Source organism: Rhinolophus hipposideros (assembly GCF_964194185.1).
Source record: "Rhinolophus hipposideros genome assembly, chromosome: 11".
NCBI classification, from domain to species: Eukaryota; Metazoa; Chordata; class Mammalia; order Chiroptera; family Rhinolophidae; genus Rhinolophus; species Rhinolophus hipposideros.
Genome location: NC_138057.1, coordinates 76,729,745 through 76,752,354, shown reverse-complemented (window position 1 = coordinate 76,752,354; position 22,610 = coordinate 76,729,745). Strand labels below are relative to the sequence as shown.

Sequence of the window (22,610 nt, the reverse complement as noted above, 5' to 3'; positions counted from 1 at the left end):
GTTATTGTTAGCTAGAAGAGAAAAGCACTATGAAGAAAGATTTAAATCAAGTTGGGGAATTGGTCTTAGGCAGGAGTGGCTGGTGGTGGCAACTTAGGAAGGTTGTTAGCCAGGAAGAAAGTCTCCGTGAGGAAGTGATGTTTGAACAAAGAAGATGAGGGAACAATACCTCTCGCTATCTGGGGAAGAGTGTACCAGGCCAAGGGAATAGCATGTACAAAGGTCCTCAGGTGGGAACGTCCTTGGCATGTGTGAGGAGTAGCAAAGACCTGAGTGGCTGGAATAGAACACGATGGGGGTCTGGGGAGAGAAGAGTGGTAGGAGTCAGGCCAGAGAGGCCTGATTCTGGTTCAGATACTAGAGGGCCTGGAAGGCCCGGCCAGGACCTGGCTTTGACTCTGAGTAACCGTGGCTGGCCTTGAGCAGAGGGGCGCCCCACTCTGACTTACGTTCACCCGGACCTCTCCTTTGAGGAGGATTTGCATGCAGTTCTAGTCATTCTAAAGTGTCTTACCCAAGTATCCTTTTCTCCCACCCAGAGACCCAGGCCCTCCACCCCCACTCCCAGGGCTGTTCAGAAGGAAACTGAAACTGGGAGAAGGTGGTACCCTGTAGGAGAGCTGGGGGCACCCTGTGTTGCCTGTGCCCCCGCCTTGGTACCAGGCACTGGGAACAAGCCAAGACATCCCCCCTTTCCTTCTGGAATGTTGATTCTGGTCCAAGAATTCCCAGTGCTCCCCAGAGTCCCACGACCCTCTCGGCCCTGCAGAGTGACGTCAGCTGCCGGGCATCTGGTAGTGATTACCCACCGGGGAGGGGGCTGTGGTGGGCCCAGCCTGTTCAGCCTGCTCCGGCTCTGGGCGGCTGGTCCTTGTCTTCCGAAGGGGCCCAGCTGCTCCTGGCTCTCATTTCCTGTGGAGACTTTCTCACAGTCCTCGAGACCCCCGGACGCCTCAGGCTGTGGGAACTGTGCTGGCTGGGGAAAGATGGACTGCTCCTGTACCCCAACCGGACACACATCCCCCAAAACCTCCAGAGACCCTGTTTGCAGAATGCTGGACCTACGTGGGATGAGGGCTGGGGAAGACAGGGGTCAGACATATCAGCAGCTCAGAGCCCCACTGACTGTACAACCTTGAGTAACTCCATTCCCCTCTCTGAGCCTCAGTTTCCCCATCTGTAAATTGGGGACAATAACAGCATCTGCTTCACAGGGTCGTTGTGAGGATTGGATGGGATGTGGCAGGTAGAGCATCCATCCTGGACTTGACCTAAGGAAGTACCAGTACAAGGAGCCACTCATGCTACTGCTACGCCCATGTTATAGAAGAGGAAACAGGCCCAATGAGGGGGACTTGCCCAGGGTCACACAACTTTCTCCTTCCCAGCCGAGGGTCCTCTCCAGGGCTCCAGAGGCTCTTCTCTCTGTCCAGCCCCACTCCATTTCCTCTTCCTGACATCAGTTCTGGGCTTCTGGTCTGGGTGAAATCTTATTTTTCTTTGCCATCCCCTCCCCACCTTCCTCTCCTCTCCACTCAGGAGCAGTTTCCACTTTCCTGGGGAGACCGCCTCATGCAAGGAACAGAGCAGAGCCAACCCAGACCTAGGGTGTGCAGCTGTGTTTCTTCAGTCAAGTCACAAGCTTCAGTTTTCTGCTCTGTAACGTGGGGCTTTGTTCAGCACGCAATACATGTCTTTCCTTTTGCTCTTCTTGAGCAGATTTTGAGTCTCAGCAGATCTTCAGCTCTGCCTGGGGAAGAATGGCCCCCTTCTACCCTCTCCGCACAGGGCTAGCACCCTTTCTGAGTTCCTGCTGTGGAGCTCACCCCTGTCAGGAAGACTGAGGGTGCAGAATGGTGAAGAAGGAGCAGGGACGTCTCCAGGACAGTGGTGGCCCATCTTAGAGGCAATGGGGCAGGGCAGGGGCTAAAGCCAAGAGCCTTCCTGGCAGGAAATCCCAAAGACCCCATGGTGGGGTGTCCCCAGCAAGACCTGGCTTTCAGCCCCAGATCTCTCTTTGTCCAGGGCCTTAAGGACTGAGGGGCACAGAACAGTGTTGCTTCTCTGCCTGGGGTGAATGAAGGTCAGAGTGAAGGCAGGCAGGAAAGAATCTTCAGCCCGCTGGAAGGGGCAGGACAGGAGATCTCCAGGGGGGAGCTGGGGCAGAGAAAGGAACCACATGGGCTAGGGAACCTAGCACCCTTCCCTCTTAGGATTCTCGCGGCCCCTCTGGGAAGACAGTTACCATGTGTCCATTTCACATATGAGGAAGCTGAACCTCAGAGAGGAGAAACAAGGGAAAAGCCAAGTAGCAAGAGGCAGAGGTTGAAGAAGTCTCCATTCAAGGCCATATGACCAGGCCCTGAGGCCCAGGGGAACAAACTGGGGGACAGGTAGAAGGTGACAGGCAGTAGGGCTCTGCTGAGGGCAAAGCTGCCTGTGGGGTGGAGGGCCAGGATGGAACAGAATGTTGGCTTCTCTCCCCTGCCTCTCCTCCCTGGGAGAGCCTCACCCTTTCTTCTGGGCCAGGATGGAGGCCCTGAAGGTGAAGTTCAGATTCAAACCTGCAATGGGGGAAAAAAGATAATGGGCTCTAATTACTGCTCATTAATCCAATTAATTAAGCTAATATATGCAATGAGTGGTATCAGTTATCAGAACAAATCAGTTAATACAGGCAATTAAAGAGGTTGGTTATTTAAATAATTAATGTGGCTGATTAATGTGTCTGATTTAGCAGAATTGTCACTATTATTTATTAATTGATTTCACCACTAATATTAGGGGGGATGTGCCTTTTAAGTCCATAAAATAAGGGATAAATTAATAAATTAATGGAACTGAGTTTTTAGAAATGGAAGCTTTGATTCCTGGATTTGATCATTACAACAGGAGGGAGAATGTTCTAGAAATCTCCAAGCAAACTGAGATCTGAAGTCTAAATTGGAATTACTCTGACCCTAAGGGAAAGAGGAGGTTCTAGGCAGAGGGAACATCATATGCAAAGGCCCTGAGGTTGGAGGGAGCTGCACTCTTTGGAGGAAGTGTGAGGTGGCCATGGTGCAAGAAAGAAGGGAGAGAGGAGGAATGGCTAACAGAGGCCCGGTCACTGAGGGATGAGCCACCATGAGGACTAGACTTTACCCTCAGGGTTGTAGGGGTTGCTGTGACAGTCATTCATTCAAAAAAAATTTATGGGGAGCCTGGCACTGCTCTCGGCAGATCCCAGTCCCCTTTAGCCCCTGCCCTACTCTACCCCGTGCCCCTGTGGAGCTGACGGTCTAGTGAGAAGAGACTGTCAGTGCTTGAGATAGGATATATGGTAAGTCAGAAGAAGTGCTACGGAGAGAAACTAATCAGGGAAGGGAGGTAGGGAGCCTTGAGAAGGTCACAGTTTTAGCAGGGTAACCAGGGAAGCCCTCACTGAGAAAGGGACATTTTCATAAAGACCTAAAGATGGAAAGGGAGGGAGCTCAATGGATGCCTGGAGGAAAAATATTCCAGCAGAGGAAACAGAAAGTGCAAAGGCCCTGAGGTGGGGACAAAAGCCAGCAAGAAGCCCAGCTTGGCTGGAGCAGCGTGGGCAGACTTGGGGTGGGAGAGGTGGTGAGGCTGGGAAATGTTATGAGGAGGACTTTGGTTCTCACTCTGAGTGAAACGGGGGCGACTCTGTTGGGTTGGAGTGGAGAAAGCCATGCTCTAAGTTTCACTTTTATAGGATAGCTTGGGCTGCTGAGGTAAGAACAAGTCACAGGGGGCACAGATGGAGGCCAGTGGCAAAGCGGTGGCCATAGTCTGGGCATGTGATGGCAGTGGGTGTAAGCAGACACTGTCACCTTATGTCTCGGAAATCCTGGAGTGTTGTAGAGGGGCAGGTGAGGGGGGGCTGAGTGCCGCCCCAGCCCTCAGCTTCCTAGGCCTCTGCCCTGAGCACCCCCATCCCACCTGATCCCTGGTGCAGCCACCCCCTCCCCAGGCTCTGCTCCCGCCCAGAGCCCGAGGGGAAGTGGACAGGAAGCAGGAGGAAATGCTGGGATGATCCCAGTGTCCTGGCCAATCTGTTCCCAGCAGTGGAAGGATTTCCGGGCCTGAATGGCTGGAAACGGAAACGCTGGGATGGGACACCTCACCCAGGAAGAGCGGTGCTGGTGAGCATGGCAGGGGTCCCGACTCCACCTCACTGTCACTGTTGGACAGAGAGAACCCGGGTGGCTTGGGCAGCCTGCTGTGGCCAAGCTGCAGCGGGAGGGACTATAATTAGAGACCAGTAAGGACTTTGAAGGAGGGAAGGTTAGCAACAAGGACTCTAGAATGTCCGAACAGGGAGGGCTGTCAGACTGTTTTGCAATGAGGAGCCCCTGGCTTCAGGGGCTGGGGAGACCCAGTATGAAATTCTGCCCTGCGAACATACACTTTAACCATAATTTATTTTTTTGCCCAGCTTTTTAAAAAATTGATGTTATTAAATTTATTACATCTGAATTTAAATACTGCATTCCTGTTTGTGGGGAAGCAGTTCCCCAATGTTCGACCTCCCTCCCTATTTGCAGATGGGAATACTGAGGCCTGTCCCAACCAGAGAACTAGGGCCCACCCCGACAGAATGAATAATAATGATAGTGATTAACTATCGTTAATAGTGGTTGAGTGTTTGCTATTCATGCATTCCTTTAAGCAATAAATATTCCTTGAGCTCCTGCGAGGGAGGTGCCAGGCACTGTGCTGGGGGCTGGGGTCTCTGCAATGAATAAGACAAAGTAGTGCCCTTGTGGAGATGCCAGGTAATTATCCGTCAACAGATAAATGAGTAGTGATTGTTTGGGCGGGGACTGAGGAAAAGGGGGCCAGAAGGAACAGCAAGTGCAGAGGCCCTATGGCAAGAATGAGCTAGGCGAGGAGGTCAGTGTGGCCGGGGCAGAATGAGGGTCAGAACAAGTGAGGGAGGCAAGTGGGCGGGGGGTTGGCGAGGTGGGCAACTGGGCACCACCAGGCCACACACAGGGCCCTGTAGGTTGGGGAATATGTGACCTGGTTTATGCCTATTTTTCTGGCACAATAATGGCACCCTCTTGATTCCCACAAGGGAAGAAGCATTCTGGTTTGGATGGTAAATGGCATGGCCAGCCACCTGCGGCCATGGAGAGGGGTTTAGATTTTGTTCTTTGAGAGATGGCAGGGTTGGGGGAAGGGTGGGGTGTGCGCCTGATCTGCTTACGTAGGTTTTCACCTTCGTGCTGTCTGGTGGTGGAGTGAAAGCTGACCAAGGGGTGTGGGAGTGAGCCAGTGAAAAGGCGCTGTGTGCTCCAGGAGTCCACCGAGGGTGGCCCACGTAGGGCAGAGTGGACACATGGAGAGAAGTGGTCAGGACCTGTTTTGAAAGTAGAGCCGCAGGATTTCCTGATGGATTGGGTGTGGAGTGTGAATGAGAGAGGAGGCCCAGATGACCACAGATTGTTGGCCAAACAAAGCAACAAGAGGATGAAACTGCCATTAACTGAGATAGGAAGTGGGTGTGGGGAGCAGGGGCATTGTAGGGGAGGATCCAACAGTCCTGCCTTGGATATGACAAGTTCACGATGACGTCAGATATCCAAGAGGAGATGCCAAGGAGGTTATGAGTCTCGTATTGAAGGGGGAGGTCCAGACTGCATCAGAGAAGGGATGGCATTTGAGGCCAAGAGCTGGGGGAAATGATTCATGGTGGCCTTTCTGAGGAAAGATGGTATTTGCTTGGTACCACGGAAAAACAGCCACCCTGGCCTCTGGCTTCTTCAGGTTCCGTGCCAGCCACCCCAAAGGCAGAGGGGATCAATTCCTCAGCCAGCTGTCACCAGTAGTTGGCACCACAGTATGTGTCTAGGCAGCCGCTGAATGGGTCACTCTGCACTAGGGAGGGGAAGAGCTGGGGGCCTCTACACGGGGTAAGGACGGGGTGGGGAGAGAGCACCCGGAGAGGGCCGTGTCCTGTAGCTGAGTGAAGACATTGATTCAGCAAGCAGCCCTGTGTTAAGTACATATCATTCATCAGCTTCTTGAGTCCTCACAACATCCCGACGAGGCAGAAGCTGTCATTGTTCCCGATTAACAGATAGGAAAGCCAGGCTCAGAGAGGTGAAGGGACTTGCCCAGGGTCCCACAGCTGGAAGGTGTAGGAGCAGCCTGGCAGGCAGATTCCAGCAAGAGCTGTCAACTGCAGTGCCCCTTCCTGCCTTCAGGATGAGCCTCTGGGGCTCTGCGGGCCAGGTCCTGACACCAGGCAAGTGGCGGAGGCTGGCAGCTGGGGAGCCAGGCCGGGCTGGGGACACTCACCTCTCTTCTCTCCTTCCAGAGCTGCTGGAGAGCTGGACGCTGGCGGGGATTATGTGAAGGTAAGAAGGGCTGGGCAGGGGATACTGGAGGGCTGGGAACTTGTTCCATGAAGAGCAGATTCCTTTTCTGAGCCTTGGTAGGAGCCAGGTCTCACTGTGTGTCCCCAGGAGGAAAAGGTCTAGGGGTCACGGCAACGCTTGGGGTCTGGTTTCATTCTCAGCATCTTCCCATGCCTGCCGTCATTCTCTCCTGGCCCCACTCTCAGGACATCCCAAGGCTTGTTACCAGCAGACCCCACCCCCCTGCCAGCTGGACAGGGCCCCAAGGGTGTCTCTATGCAAAGACCATGGTGCTCTGATGCCACTGAGTCTCTGAGCATGTGCTGGTGCTGGGAGGTGGGAGCAGGAAAGGATGACTCAGTTCTTCATCACAGATAATGGGCACAGCTCACATTTGTCACAAGCTTAACCTGTCCTGGGCTCTGCGACTGTTGAAAATGTAGTTTTGAAATAATGATAACAATAATACAACATGACATTGTGAGTGCCTACTGTGTGTAGAGCCCTGTGCCGGCTGCTGGCACTAGAAGACAGTTTTGATTTCTTTGCATGAATGAGGTCTTTGATTTCTTCCCTCATCACTGGGCAGTGAAGGCCTTCCTGTGCCCACTTAACAGATGGGAAACTTGAGGCCCAGAGAAGTGCAGTGACTTTCTCACAGCCACACAGCTACAACGGAGGGAACTGGGATCGCAGTCCAAGTTTACTTGATGCCAAGACCATGGACAAAGCCCTTGGCCTTCCACCTCCAGGGGCAGCCACCCTGAGCCAGGCCTTCTGCTGAGTATGGAACATGCAGCAGAGGGCGAGGAGCACCAGGCCCTGTGTTCAAAGGTCTCCCTGTCAATACGGGGACCAGGGCAGAATCACACAATGGTTGGGCTTGTGTTTTGTAATTTAGCAGCTCCTAACTTTAGTCCCAGATCTGTCACTTATTTGCCACATGACTCTGGGTGTGTGTGTCACCTCTCTGAGCCTCCGTGTTCACCTATGTGAAATGGGGTAATAGTAGCACCTCCAATCCAGGGTTGCTATGGGCTCAATGAGTCCAGGGAGAGCTGGTTCTGGAACAGAGCAGTCTGGCCTGGCTCTAGACCCCAGGGAGGTTCTATCACCTGCCTGTAAAGTTCTGTGTAAGTGACTAGTAATGAAATGGTATGTGAAGTGTTCAGATTGCTGTTTCCCTTCATCACCAGAAGGCTCATGTAAGAAGCCATAGGAGCACTAGAAGTAGGGAGCTTTAGCTAAGGAGCTAGTGAGGGGGAGATCAAGGAAGGCTTTCTGGAGGAGGAAGCACTGAATCCAAGCCATTGTAGTTGACCAGGAACATTCACCAACATCCTCTCCCCAAATGAAAAGCTGGAAAGGAGACAAAGATAAAGAGAGATTAGCAGTAAGGTTGGTGGTCTAGGCAGAGGCAAGAGTGTGGGCAAGGTTGGAGAACCAGCTGGATGAGCCCAGAAAGTGCAGCCCAGGGCTGTGGCAAGTGGAGCAGGAGCTGCTCCTGGAGCCTGGGCCCTGGCTCCTTATCGGATCTTTACACCACAAGGGTACAGGGGCCTCAACGAGAACCAGCACCACAGCCAGGGGTAAAACACATGGCAGCACCCCACAAATCTCAGCTGTCTGACAAGATACTGAGATTCCCTCACTGATGGTAGTGAAATCCCTGTGAGCATGATGATCTTTGTATTTTTTCCTTTAGCTTATGGGGCAAAAAATGTAATTAAAATATTACAAAAGAAATAGTACCTGCTCACTGGAACTGGTTAAACAATCCCTTAAAGGATGAAGTCAAAGGAATGTTAGTAGTTTTAGCTTCAGGACTCAGAAGAGGGTGGAATCAATACTCAATTTCCAAAAGTCCATTCCTGCCCTGAGGTACTCAGGTTCCAGACCTCCAGGAATCTCAGACCATGATGTGAATACTGTCATTCTAAGGAAAGGATTTGAAAGTTCCAACACCATCGATTCCAAGCTCCATGCTCAGGGCTTCAGATGTATTTACAGAAAACAAACATACGGCTGTGGCCCAGAGAGGTGGATTCACCTGCCTGAGGTCACACAGCCTGTCAAAAGGATTTGAACCCCAGACCTGACTGATGCAGAATCAGCAATCACTCTCTTTGCATGGAAGAGTCTATGATTCTCTGACAAAAAGTCCAGATTCTAAGACACTAAGCTTGACAATAATCGCATGCATTTATTGAGTACTTATTTTATGCCTGGAAACTTACAAGCATCAGCTCAGCCAATGCTCACAAGAGTTCTGTGAGGTCAGCACAGGTATGTTTTCCAGATGCACACATCTGGGCTCCCAGAGAAGGGGCTGGTGGGGTGGAGGTGGAGACACTGCTGGTAGAACAGTTGCTGCCCTAACCATTGAGCCTTACTGGCTCTCGGCAACCCACAGGCTATCAGTTGAACATCCGGCGATTCTCAGCAGAGTCCCTGATTCCAAATCAGAGATGAGAAATCCTGGGCTCTGGGAGATTTCCTGAGGCCACAAAGGATTTGATCAAATGCACACAGGGATGTTTTCTAGCTTTAGATAGGATATAATTCAAAGTCTCTACCCGCTCCGGGTCAGTGAGGGGTGCAGCGAGTGGGGAAGGTAGGACGCCCCTCGCCGGTTCAGGGGTCCCCACCCTATCCCGCTGCCCCCCGTGACGCCCCTTGTGGCAGTTCCTCTCTTCCGCATCCCCCTACTCCAGGCAGCCCCGGCGCGCGGGGCTGGAGCGCGGGTGGGCGGGCGGGGGCCGGGGGGCGAGGGGCGGGCGGAGGGAGGAACAATGGCCCCCTCCCCTCCCCTGGCCGGCTGGAGGGTGGGGTCTCCCCGCCCCGCCTCCCCGCTCCTCCCCCGACAAGGCGATGAGGTAATCGCGCCGCCGAGAGGCACGCGCAGCCGGTGCCCAGCCCGGTCGGTCCCCGCGCCCCTGCCCCGCCGGCCGTCGCCCCCCGCACCGTCCCGGCCCCGGCCGCGGGTCCCCACCATGACCGAGCGCTGCAGCCTGTGGAGCGCCCTGTCGGCCGCCGCCTGCTGCTTCTACCGCGGCTCCTTCGTGCAGGTGCAGGTGAGGGGGCGGCTCGGCCCCCGCCGGGCGCTCGGGGCTGGGACCCCCGGCCGCTTCGCCCCGGGAGCCGCAGCCCCGTGACGCCGCGCAGGGGCTGCTTGGGCAGGGGCTGCGGGCTGCGGGAGGGGGCGGGGTCGCCCCAGCCTCACCTCTGCGCGCCTGACGCTCCTCCTCGGGGTGAGGGTCCAGCTGCCACTCCCGGGACTCGGGGTTGCGGGGGCTGCCGTTCTGGTCCTGCCTTCTTCGCAGGAGGGAGCTGAGCTGGGGCACTGGGTACCGGGAGATGAGATCCCTGGCGTCCCGTCAGTCCCCCCGCGAGCACTCTGGTCCCTGCAGCTGACCCGGGCAGCCTGGCTCCCCATTGTACCGGGGGCGCTGGGCCGGGTCAGAAAGCTGAGTGAGGGGCAGGAAGCTGAGAGCATGCTGGGGGTGCCCGGGCTGGGGGCCCGAGTGCCTGCCACCTTCGTGCCCTCTAGCTGAGCTGGGGCAAGCTCTGAGCGCGGGGCTCTTAGCCCCGCTGGCCGGGCAGTGTGGGACGATGCCGTGGCGGTGAGAGGGTTAAACGGAAGGGGGTGGAGGGGAGAACCCGGACCCCGCCTCTCTGCGGAGCATCTTCTGGGGATGGCTTTGCTTGGGGTCTCTTGACTAGAAGAACTAGAGGGGGCTTGCTGGGCTCGGGCTGGTGGGAAAGGGTTAAGACCCTGACCGGGGGTCTCCGCGCTTTCGCCTCGCGAGTCCCTGGGGAACACCGGGCGCGTCACCTCTGCGCTCCTCTAGGCTCACACACGCCCGTAGCCCGCCTGAATGACGGCCGCGCCGGCGGCGAGCGCAGCATCCCTGCACCCGCCAATCAGGCGGGCGCAGGCTGGGAGGCGGTGAGATCATCTCTGGCCAATAGCAGAGCTCCGAGATCAGGGATGCTGCATTCGCGCCCCAGCCCTCCCCCTCCTGGGAGCTGGGGACCCCCCAGGTCCAGGGTGAGGAGGAGGGCACAGGCACCCTAGGGTTCCCCACCCGTCGGGTGTATGGGAGGACCAGGTTGGTCCCCCCAGATTCTCCCAGACCATTGATTATGGCTGGAAAAGTGGAGCCTAGTCTCCCACCCATTTACAGATTAGGTTCTCCAAGCCCAGAGAAAGTGACTGATTCAAGGCCACACAGTGGCAGGCGAAATCTTGAGGTCAGGTTCTTTACCACACAGCCCCCTCCCTTTCTTTGTCCCATGTTCCTCTTGCTCCACCTATGGTACTGGGGCAAGTTCTCAAGTACTCTTTGTCAAGGAGAAGGACACAGATGGCTGGTATCCTCCTCCTACTTAGAGTGTGGGGTGGCATAAGGAGGGACGTCAGGGGCCCTGAAGAATAAGCAAGCCTATGGAGAAGTGCAGGCTTTGTGAAGGCTCACATCTCTGCACAGCCCTGGGTCTCCCTGCCTTCCCAGTTATCACTTTCTACCCTGGCAGAGGATGTGCAGAATCCCCATCCATTCCCTGCCTTTCCTTGAGCACCTGTACGTATCACCTACCTCACCATCTGTCCCCAGAGCCCTACCGGCTCCTCAAAGCCCAATTTCCATGGGTCCATCACCAAGCTGCTCCTGCCCCAGCCTTGCCCACCTCAGAGAGGGTCCCATGGTCCTCCCAGGATCTCTGCCTGGAGTCCTCTCTGAACCCCCTTCATCACCACCCGACCAATGGCTTCCTAAATGCCCTTCCCACTCTGCCCCACTCAGGCGCCCCACTCTGCCCTGCCATTGCCTGGAAAACACTAGACCACTCTCCACATAGCAGATTGAACCTGCCCCTACACTTTAAAAACCTTCTGTGGCTCTGCTGTGGCCTCTGATAAACCCCAGCCCCTCCAAGGCAGCCTCACAGCGCTGCCACACCTGCCGCTGCCACTCCTGGCCCCTTTGAAGCTTCTCACCCTCCCCACCAGGGCCTTGGCTCTGCTCACAGGGCCCTGATTTTGCCACTCTTTTCCTAGAAGCTCTTCCTTGCCCGTCTGCCTGTCTGTCTGTCTTCACCCTGATGCTTTTGCTCAGCTCATCCAGTCCCTCTTCAGGATTCAGTGGAAACATCTCCTCTTCAGGGGCTCCACTCTCTGACTAGATGAGGAGGAACACTCTATCTGCTCCCAGAACTTTCAGGGCGTCTCTGAACATTCAGAAAACCTAGAATTGCTTGTCAGGGTCTGCATGGCTCTCCCAGGACAGAGACCACCTGTCCTGATGACCGTGTGCCCTCATCCTGTGTGCCACAGTCCTGGGGGCTTAATCAATGTTGGAGTAATGGAGTCAGAGATTCTGGATCTCTCTTAAGCTGGGAATCAGGGTTTCTTGGGAGAAGTGTGGATTAAGGTAAGCTGAGGCAGTGTGGGAGCAGAGGGGTGGAGAAGGAGCTGCAGAATTAGGCTCTGAGATCTGTGGAAGGCCTAAGGAGGCAGAGGCAGGTGGTAGACTGGAAGACCCTCAAACCCTGGTGAGTAGGGGGGTCCTGAGGGAGCGACTGTCACCTGGGCTGAAGTCAGGTTCTTTAGTGCTTCCCTTCACCTGTCTTGCCATGCCTAGATCTAGCTGTCCTGGAGCAGCCATCTTTGAGGCCTGGAATTGGGGGAAGGGAGAGGAAGCAATGGCATATGCCCTCACAGTGATGAAGACATCTGCGGGCTAGTCACAGTACTCTGGAGTATCATCTACTTTCATCCTTGCAACTAACTCAGTGACACAGGTTCTATCATCATACCCATTTTACAGAGGAAAAAACAAGGCCCAAGAGCTTACACAGCACAGCCAGGATTGGGCTGGGCTCTGTGGTGGGGGTGCACCTGGCAGCAGGGGCTCCCCTCCCATTGTCCTTGCCTCCAACCCAGGCCACGGTAACCGAGAAACCAGAAATCTCCCCCTGGGCAGGTGGAAGCAAAAAGTCCTGGGCATTATCTCCAGTGAGTGACTTTGGGCTTCCCGCTGGGCTGTGGTTTCTGTATCTGACACGGATGGCTTGAGATAGCAAGGAGGAAAGAGCTTTGGGAATTGTATAGGACAACACAGATGTTTGGGGGGGGGGCTCTGCTTCCCTGTTAATGTCTGCCTCTTTCACCCTTCCACTGTATAATTCACCATCCCAAAATGTATCATCGTCGTCCATCCAGCCCTGTTTTTGTCCATGCCTTTGCCAGGTACCTGCTGCCTTACGTCCCAGATCCACCCGTAAAACTACCCCCTCCCTCCACTTCAAGATCAATTTGGTGTCGTTGGTGCACAACGAGTCTTTTGTTACTGCTTTCTCATCCAGGAAGCCTTCCTGGACCACTCCACCTCGCTTAGACTTCATCTCCTCCCTGCTAACCGCCAGCCCGCTCTTTGCCGCTGTCCAGGACTGTGGTGCTGACCGCAGTCTGTTCAAATGCTCGTGTGGCTTTTCCTCCCCTCTTAGCAAGGAGCTTCCTTGAGGACGGGGCCTGGTTTATTTATTGCCTCACTTACCCCTGCCACATAGTGTAGGGCCTGGAACACAATAGGCACTGTTTGGTGGAATTAATTGAGATTTCTTTATTCTTGCCAGGATCGGGACTTCTGGGTAATGATCGTTCTGGCACCTGTGCCCAAGTGTTCCCAGGGTCCAAGGATGGAAGGAGTTCACCTGGGGTCGGGGGAGGTTGAGAGGGAAGGAGGATGGAGGCTCAGATTGGATGCCAACTCTTGTTGTTTCCTGCCCAGTTCTCTAAGGAGAAGTACATCCTGGACTCATCGCCTGAGAAACTGCACAAGGAGTTGGAGGAAGAACTCAAACTCAGCAGCACAGATCTCCGCAGTCACGCCTGGTATCATGGCCGCATCCCCCGTGAGGTGAGTGGGCCCTGAGCTGGGACCTCAGCTCTACACGCTTCCACCCACCGCTCGGCCAGCGCCAGCCCAGAGAGGCTGTGATCTGTTGCTTGGTGGGTTCAATCAGAGGGGACTACTGGGATGAGGTCTAGCTCTTCCATTTACTGACTGTGTGTCCTCGAACAAGTCACTTCACTTCTCTGAGCCTCAGTTTCCTCATCTATAAAATGGAGGATAATGATAGTGCCGAACTCAAAGGACTGTTGTGAGAATTAAATGAAATAATTCATGTAAAGTGCTCAACATGATGTCTGACATGCAGCGAGCCCAATGAACATTGTCCTTTGTTGTTGTTATTATTATTTTTTTTACTGTTTTGTTAGAGAACTATACACCAGCCTCCTATGAGTTTGGTTGGTGAGTATCAGTCCTTAGGCTACTCAGTTTGGGCCAAGTTGAGTTTCCAGGTTGAGACTCAGACTTGGCCTGATAATCACCTATTTCCTTTTTCATTCATGCTATAAATCTTTGTCAAGTATCAACTCTGCCAGACCCTGTGCTGGGCACCCAGAATGCAGAGATAAAATAGGTGGTGGCTTCCCTTGAGGCCGGTAGTCCAGGGTGGGAGCTGACAGGCGGGCAGGCAGTCCGAGTCCAGTGGGAGAAGTGCGAGAATGGAGTGCCAGCAGGGAATGTGGGCGAGCCCTGAGCAGGGGGTGCTGGGGAGAGGGGCCACTGTGAGCCTGAGAGGAGTTCACCAGGTGGGCAAGGTGGGCAGGGTGTTCCAGGCAGAGAAAGCAGTTTGAGGGCACCCAGGGACATGCCAGAGTACTGGGTATTTGGAAGAGTGAGGACTGGAAATTCACTCTGCCCAACATGAGCCCTGAGAAGGAGTAGGTCTGAGACCTGAATTTCGGATCGTGGGGACCCCGGCTCCCCAAACCCTGTGTCCCTGTGATTTCCATTCCAGGCTATTATGTCCTGCCATTCCTGAGCCTCTGGCCCCAGCCCCAAGGTCTCTGGCTGAGTCACCCCTCCACGTCTGGGTCATTGTGTCCCCCTTCCCAAGCTTCTGATATCTCTGTTCCCTGTGTCCCCAAGACCCGGAGTGTAGCCCTGCCCTGCCTGCCCCTGCCCGGCCTGACCACTGCCTCCTGCAGGTCTCGGAGACCCTGGTGCAGCGTAACGGCGACTTCCTCATCCGGGACTCGCTCACTAGCCTAGGAGACTACGTGCTCACATGCCGGTGGCGCAACCAGGCCTTGCACTTCAAGATCAAGAAGGTGGTGGTGAAGGCGGGCGAGAGCTACACCCACATCCAGTACCTGTTCGAGCAGGAGAGCTTCGACCATGTGCCCGCCCTCGTGCGGTATCACGTGGGCAGCCGCAAGGCTGTATCGGAGCAGAGCGGCGCCATCATCTACTGCCCTGTCAACCGCACCTTCCCACTGCGCTACCTGGAGGCCTGCTATGGTCTGGGCCAGGGCGGTGGCAAGGCTGCCAGCCCTGCCAGCCCCTCGGGCCCCAAGGGCAGCCACATGAAGCGGCGCAGTGTCACCATGACGGATGGGCTCACCACTGACAAGGTCACCCGTAGTGATGGCTGCCCCACCAGGTAAGCAAGGATCCCACACTCGGCTTCAGTCTACCCATTTGTCAAGTGGGGCTGTCAGTAATGAGAGTGCTGGTGAGAAAGGGGAGGCCCAGTCACACTGAGCTGGGGTGAAATGACTGCCCCGGAGCCTGTGGACCGGGAGCAGGAGGCAGGTCAGGCTGTACTGTGAGGCTGCACCAGTAGGCACTCAGACCCAGGGTGCAGTCCCAGCTCGGCTACGACTATCTCAGTGCCCTGGGCCCTGGCGCGCCTTCTCTCACCTCCATGCTCCTACCTATAAAGGGCCCTCACTCAGATCGCCCCCTCTGGCCCAGGAAGTGCCCTGGGTACTGTTCTGTTCCAAGTAGTGGGCCTGGTCCCTGCTGCTGGTGCTACCCCTCCCCACCCCACCTAGCTAGGCCAAGGTGGGCATCTGAGCAGAGGGCTTTGCCCTGTGCAAACCCCCACACAGGGAATGGGATGTTCTTAGAGACATTTTGCCTCTGGGGCTGGGTGAGGCCAGGCCGTGATCCCAGGAAAAGCCACAGCAGTGAATCATTCCTGAGGCTCCACTATGCACCTAGCTCTGTGCTGAGTGCTTTCTGTGCCCAATCTCATCAACTCCCCTGTCCCCCTGGGCAATGGCTCCTGTTCATACCCCCACTTTATAGATGAGGAAATAGGCCTAGAGAGAGAAAGCTGCTTGCTAGAGAGTGATAAGACTGAGATTCAAACCCAGGTGTGTGACTCCAAAGTCTGTGCCCCTAATTTCTATGGCTTCCCTGGCTGTTTTCAAAGAGACCTGCCATTCTGTGCCACCAACACTTGGATAGGTCTTATCTCCCTGGGCCTGGGCTGGGTGCTGTCAGCCAAGGAATTGGTGGTTGGATACCCTGCGGGCAACAGCCACTTGGCCTGTGGTTTGGAGCCGGTGATGGTAATGGTGCCAGGATCCACAGGCCATGTGTGCCCCAGACATCCTGAGCATAGTACGGGAGCAGTGAGGAGGGGCCAAGTTGGCAGGCCTGGCGCCCTGGGGCTTCTCACACTTCCTGCTAGCCACCCTCTCCAGACAGTTCTCCAAATTGGAGACAAAGTTCCCAGAAGAGAGCAGTTGTACAAGTTGTGGACTGCACAAGCTCTTCCTCCTCTGGGCTGTAGTTTTTGTAGCTGTCAATGGGGAGGTTGGATTTAATAATCACCAAGCCTTTTCTGCCTCTGAAGTTCAGTGGATCTAGAATGAAAGCAGAGGTGGGGCTCCAAAGGCGGGTGAGGACCCCAACCTCTGGTTTCTCTGCTCATGAGGTTGTCTGCTCCACAGCACATCACTGCCCCACCCCCGGGAATCCATCCGCAACTGTGCCCTCAGCATGGACCAGATCCCAGACCTGCACTCGCCGATGTCCCCCATCTCTGAGAGCCCCAGCTCCCCTGCCTACAGTACCGGTATGGCCAGTAGCGGGGAGAAGGGCAGCTGGCGGGATCTGGTGGCAATGACCTTGTGTGTGTATGTGTTTCTGATGAGTTTTGTTAGAGTGTGTGATTATGTGTGTTTCTACCTCTTTTCTGAGAGGAAGACACTTCAAGAATTTACAGTAAAAACATGCTAGTGGAACATTGATATTGACATACAAAACAGATGCATGGCTTGCTCATTCAGCAATGATTTATCGAACCCCGACTGGGTCCCAGGCACTGTGCATGAAGTCGTTTCCAGTGCTTTCCAGTAGTCTCCAGAATGCAGTAGAGTCTGCAGAAGCTCACTGTGTGACTAAGCCTGGTCTCAAAGGCTGCACAGTGCACTCACATAGCCACCCAGTCCCACTGGTTATGCTCCTACTGCGTGTAGGGTGCACGTAGGGTGCTCTGCTGGGCCCTGCCTTGACTGGGAATTAATGGAGCCCTGATTCCAAATGGCTAGCTCAAGCCAAGCTAGCCTGTGCTTTTCTTTTTCCTTTTAAATGGACTTTATTTTTTGGAGCCGTTTTAGGTTCACAGCAGCTTAGGGTGGGAGCGTGCAAACTGCTGAGGGCCAGTGATTTCAGAGTGTTGCTGAGGGCTGGTCAGTTTGCTGGAGTCTGTGGGGCCTGGCCTGGGTGGGGATGCGGGGTTGTCATCTGTAGGGTGGGTGGAACAGGTCCTTTGGGCAGGGCGTGGGGGAACCTCACTGGGTGGGAGCCACGGTAACCAGTCCTCTCCCTCTATCTCCCTGCAGTGACCCGTGTTCACGCCACCCCTGCAGCCCCCTCAGCCACAGCGCTGCCTGCCTCCCCCGTCACCCGCCGCTCCAGTGAACCCCAGTTGTGTCCTGGAAGTGCTCCCAAGCCCCCTGGGGAGTCAGACAAGGGCCCCTCCCACACCCTCTGCAAGGCCTCCCCATCACCATCGCTCAGCAGCTACAGTGACCCGGACTCTGGCCATTACTGCCAGCTCCAGCCTCCCGTCCATGGCAGCCGTGAGTGGGCAGCGTCTGAGGCCTCCAGCCGGCAGGCCAAGCACTACGGGGAAAGGCTAGAGGGACTGTCAGAAAATGGAGCCCCCGCGGGGGACAGGTGCAGGGCCTTCACGGTCCCCATTGTGGAATCCACCTCCTCCTTCAAGCCAGTCACCTTCCAGTCACTACTGCTCCCCAGTGATAACCGGCCACTGGAAGTGGGCCTCCTGCGCAAGGTCAAGGAGCTGCTGACAGAGGTGGATGCCCGGACGTTGGCCCGACATGTCACCAAGGTTGACTGCCTGGTAGGTGCTGGGTGCCCACTGGGTGCACAGTCCAGGGGACACGGGTCAGGGTGGTGAGGAGCTGATCCCGAAATTCTCCAAGTATAGTCAGTGGGCCTAGATGCTGGCTTCATGGCTGTCCTTTAGTTGCTGCGTGACTCTGGGCTGATCACTTTGCCTCTCTGGGCCTCCATTTTCAACTTTAAAAAAAGTAACCACCAATATATTTTTGCTTCCTCCAGATGTCAGTTTGGCACTAGAACTGGGCAGTCCTGACTCCCAAGGGTATCTGACTTCCTGGCGCACTTTTTGAGCCTGGGGAAAGTCCGGCTGGTCCAGGGAATGGAAAAGACCCGACTCCCGACTCCCCGCCCCCACACCCCCTGGTGGACAAAATAAGCAAAACTCATTACTGTACCTGGGCCCACGAATTGTCAAAGCCCCGGGTGTTTGTTTTGAATGAATCTTTACCCATCTATAGACACCTCACTTTCTCCCTCTGAAGTTTGGAGGGCACTGATGACTTGGTCGCACTGGTCTCCGAACTCAGGAAGCAAGACAAGAGACAGTGCAGCGATGTTGCTCTGTGAAGAGCACTGAGGTGTGAAGGGAGCAGCCCTGGGTTCTAGGCCCAGTGTGACCGTGGACAAGCCCTTTCTCTCCCTAGGACTCAGGTTTGCCTTCTGGAATAAGGTAGTCCTGGTACTTAACCTTAACTGAATATTTAGCATGTCAGACACCTCTGGGCATTTTTACATTTATCCCCCATTTTACAGATGAGGAAAATTAAGCCTATTTGCTCCATGTCAGAGGGTTAGCAGTAGAGCTGGAATTCAAACCCGGCCTCCCCACCGGGCTGCCCCCCTAGATAAAGTTCTCTGACTCCCAGATGGCTTGGGCCAGCCACAACAGAAAAGTAATCAGCCCTCTTGGCGTCCTTGCAGGTTGCTAGGATACTGGGCGTTACTAAGGAGATGCAGACCCTAATGGGAGTCCGTTGGGGCATGGAGTTGCTCACCCTCCCCCATGGCCGGCAGCTACGACTAGACCTGCTGGAAAGGTAAGGCAAGCACCGGGGCACAGGGACTCGCGGGGAACCCGAGGGCTACCTTCGCTGTTCTTTTGCTGTGGCCGGTTAGCCAGTCAGTCTCCCAGCCCGGCTCCCAGGGGTCCTGGCCATGCCCACTGTCCCATTGACCAATTGCAACTTGTTATCCAGCTCCAAACAATTCTGGTTTCCCAAAGACTGAGTCCTTTCCATCTGGACTCCCCGCTCTGTACGCAAACCACAGGGCAGTGCAGGGCCCCACCCCTCTGATCTGGCCTCTCTGATAGGTTCCACACCATGTCCATCATGCTGGCCGTGGACATCCTAGGCTGCACCGGCTCTGCTGAGGAGCGGGCAGCGCTTCTGCACAAGACCATCCAACTGGCTGCTGAGCTTCGTGGGACCATGGGCAACATGTTCAGCTTTGCTGCAGTCATGAGCGCCCTGGATATGGCCCAGGTACTGAGGGGCCCATGCAGAGCAGGGCATCATCACGTAGACTCTGTCTGGAAGAGCCCTGGGATGTGCTCCTTTGGGATGGCTGTGTGTTGATTCCGGAAGAACTCTGGGACTTTCTCAGCAGCATTGGTGAAAGGGCAACTGGAAGAGCTGAGTTCTCTAAGTGCTGACCTGCTCTGAGACCAAGTCTTTCTTCTTCTCTGGGCCTCAGTTTCCCTACCTGTGAAGCGAATGAGGAATATTATAGGAATATAAAGAATAAATATAAAGTCGCTATCATCTAGTAAGAGCTTACTGTATGCTAGGTGCTACACTAAGTACTTTACAAGCACTGATTCTTCAAAACAATCTCATAAGGTAAACATCTTTATTGTCCCCGTTTTATTTATGGAGAAATTGAGGCAGAGAGCTGTACTTGCCTAAGGTCACACAGTCAGAGGCTGAAAAAGTTGGGATTAGAACTAGATCGAATTTCAGAGCCCGAACCTCATCCACACTACACTTCCTTTCCTATGCCTAGTAAATAATAACCACAGGGTCCCAAATTCAGTGGTTCAACACCCATCTCTGCCACTTATTTTTGGAATGACTTTGGGCAAGTCATTCCCTTCTCTGAGCCTTAGTTCCTTCATCTGTAAAATGGGTTGTTGTGAGGTCCTCATGAGAGACATTTGAAAAGCAGTCAGTCAGTCACGTCTCTGACACATGAATGGTGACCATAATAATTATTACCCCACATCTGGGTGTCCACTCAGCAGGGTGGCCTGTGGCCCCTGCTGGCCCCTTTCCTGGCTGGTCACTCACAGTCTGGTCTCCCCAGATTGCCCGGCTGGAGCAGACATGGATGACCCTGCGGCAGCGACACACGGAGGGTGCCATCCTCTATGAGAAGAAGCTCAAGCCATTTCTCAAGAGCCTCAACGAGGGCACAGGTAGCTCCCCTACCTTGCTGTGTGACCTTGTACAGGTTCCAGCCCTCTCTGGGCCAGCAAAGACTTTCCCGTTGTGGATGATGACGAGAGCTTGCCCGAGTTCTGTGCAAGCCATTCTCCTTGTACTCACTCTGTATCTGGCAACTGTAAGCCATGTCGAGGTTCAGGCTTGGCCTTTGGGGCTGGGCCAAGACTGCTGTGGGTTTAGCTGAAGGGAAAGGTCTGTCCCAGGAATCAGGAGCCCTGGGGGCTTTCTGGGACCAAGGGAAGCCCCTTCCCCTCCAGCATCTCAGTTTCGGGGACTACAGCGGACAAGTGGGGCCCGCCAGGTTCTCTAAGCGTCTGCTATCTCCCTCCATGCAGAAGGCCCCCCACTGAGCAACACCACGATTCCTCACGTACTGCCTCTCATCACTCTCCTGGAATGTGATACGGCCCCGGCTGAGGGCCCTGAGCCCTGGGGCAGCACAGAGCATGGCGTGGAGGTGGTGCTGGCCCACCTGGAGGCTGCCCGCATGGTGGCACAGCACGGAGGCCTGTATCACACCAATGCTGAGGTCAAGCTTCAGGGTGAGTCATTTGTTGTTATCTGGGGGACGAGACTGTCACTGGTCCCGTGGGCCTGGGCCTCTCTCCCACTGCCTTGCTCTCCCCTTTCCTCCAAATGTCTATTCCCATTTCTCTACCCCTCTTTCCTGTCTTGTTTTCCTGACTTATTTTTCTCATCCATTTTCTTCCTCACTCATTAGTTCAACAAGCAATTGTTAGTGGCAGGCACCAGGTGACACAGAGATGATTCAAAAAGCTGTGTGTCTTAGCTTCTCTGAACCTCAGTTTTCACATCTGTGAAGTGGGCATCCTAACAGGTCTACTTTACAAGTTGTTTGCAAAGTGCTTGGCCTGGAGCCCTGGGGCTGAGACAGACCTGCCCTGCCTTCCAGGAGCTCTCAGTCTAGTTGAAAGGTAGAACTCCCTCTCTTGAAAGGAGCAGAGAAAAATGTCTTCAGACAATCCATCTTTTACTGCTTTAGACATTATTTAAGTCATAAAAGTTTACTGTAGACAAATCAGAAGTTATAGCTGAGCAAACACAAGATTTAAAATATCACCCACAGTTACCTGGGGGTAAATGCTGTGAGCATTCTGGTGTCTTTCCTGACTTCCTTTTTCAGAAAGAAAAAAAAAATTTTCTTTTGCATGGACTTACCAAATGTGTATATGTTTCTTAGGAAAAATTTTGAAACTTACAGAAAAATACAAAAAAGAAAAGAGAAATCACCCAAGATACCCCCAAATTAACATTTTAATCTTCTAGTCATTTTAAAATTATATGTTGCGAATAGTAGGGCAAAGTCTAGGTGCGAAACTGTGTGGTCATGTCCATCAACAAACCTTGTCAAATGCCTGGCAGAGCAGGGGGGAGGTTACCCCTTGGGGTGGGGCCTGAGGGAAGTGGTGGCTCGGGCACGAGCGCCAGCCTCCCTAGCTGGATGGTGGACGCTGTGCCCCACTCTGCAGGGTTTCAGGCCCAGCCCGAGCTCTTGGAAGTGTTCAGCACGGAGTTCCAGATGCGCCTCCTCTGGGGCAGCCAAGGCGCCAGCAGCAGCCAGGCCCGGCGCTATGAGAAGTTCGACAAGGTTCTCACCGCCCTGTCCCACAAACTGGAGCCTGCCGTCCGCTCCAGCGAGCTGTGACCCCCACGGACCCTTCCCCTCTGCAGCTGCAGGCAGCAACGGACACAGAGGGGCACAGACCTTTCCCCAGAGCACCCCAGGGACACTGTGATCAGCCCAAAAATCTTCTGGGCTCAACTCCAGGAACTCCCTTGCACCTCCAGGGTCCTGTGCGGACTCTGGGCTCCGTCCCACCTGCTACATGCTCACTAAGTCTCCCTTCAGGAAGAACCGGAAGCCCTGTTCCTCCCTCCAGCTTCTGCTTCTCCCCTTCCTGCTGAGGTGCACTGTGTTCGAGCCACAGGAGACTCCTCACGCCTCCTCACTCTTCTTCAGGCACCTGCTCTCCACCAACAGCAGGGCCTCCATCTGGCTGTAAATAAGTCTGTTCTGTAAATAGATGTACAGAGCCATGCTCTTTCTTTCATATAATAAACTTTTATGACTCTTTCTTCTGGCTCTCAGGGGTTTCAGTTGTGGGGAGGAAGCATCTTTTCTCAGGTGAAAGGTGGAAAACTTCATTCAACAAATACTTATTTAGTCCCTGGGACATTCCAGATTGTACCAGGAGCCACCAGAGTTACAGCCAATACGGAAACCCAGTCCCTGTCCTGGAGGAGCTCACAGCCAGAGGGGGATGTAAGCAGCCAATTCCAACTAGAGGGAGAAACACTGGCCTGCCGCACTCCTACTCCATCCCCTGCCCCGGGAGACCACAGCTAAGGTTTCCTTAAACACAACCGAGGATCCCAGGTGTTTGGGGTGGAAGAGCTTTTGAAATCTAAGATTCCACCTCCCTCTGGACAACTGAAAACTGGAGAAGGGACTTTCTCTGACATACAGCAGCAGAATGAGGAAGGCTGGAACCTGGGTGTCCTGACCTGGAGTTCTTTCCATTTCTCTCTCTCCGGTAGTGGGA

At 54.5% G+C, this 22,610-nt stretch overlaps 1 protein-coding gene and 1 long non-coding RNA gene across 6 annotated transcripts in view; one reads left to right on the top strand and one right to left on the bottom strand.

The window, feature by feature from the left end:
* The window catches only part of SH2D3C (SH2 domain containing 3C), a 28,317-nt gene extending 6,174 nt beyond the window's left edge, over positions 1-22,143 (top strand). For 3 of the 5 annotated variants that reach the window (XM_081066828.1, XM_081066832.1, XM_081066829.1), the window contains 10 exons: positions 6,329-6,368; positions 13,160-13,288; positions 14,428-14,882; positions 16,183-16,307; positions 17,077-17,600; positions 18,524-18,639; positions 18,915-19,086; positions 19,907-20,018; positions 20,382-20,588; positions 21,537-22,143. In XM_081066828.1, the coding sequence (XP_080922954.1) occupies positions 6,329-6,368; positions 13,160-13,288; positions 14,428-14,882; positions 16,183-16,307; positions 17,077-17,600; positions 18,524-18,639; positions 18,915-19,086; positions 19,907-20,018; positions 20,382-20,588; positions 21,537-21,712 (2,056 nt within the window). In that variant the 3' untranslated portion in view covers positions 21,713-22,143. Of the gene's footprint in view, positions 1-6,328; positions 6,369-9,243; positions 9,443-13,159; positions 13,289-14,427; positions 14,883-16,182; positions 16,308-17,076; positions 17,601-18,523; positions 18,640-18,914; positions 19,087-19,906; positions 20,019-20,381; positions 20,589-21,536 lie in introns of those variants that run through there. The other 2 variants (XM_081066831.1, XM_081066830.1) reach the window with 2 other exon arrangements.
* LOC308505133 lies at positions 2,320-9,743 on the bottom strand. The gene is made up of 3 exons (XR_013994466.1): positions 9,592-9,743; positions 6,310-7,727; positions 2,320-2,564 (listed from the first exon to the last, which is right to left on the bottom strand). It is a non-coding gene; the product is annotated as an uncharacterized lncRNA (long non-coding RNA).
* Positions 22,144-22,610: the final 467 nt, after the last annotated feature.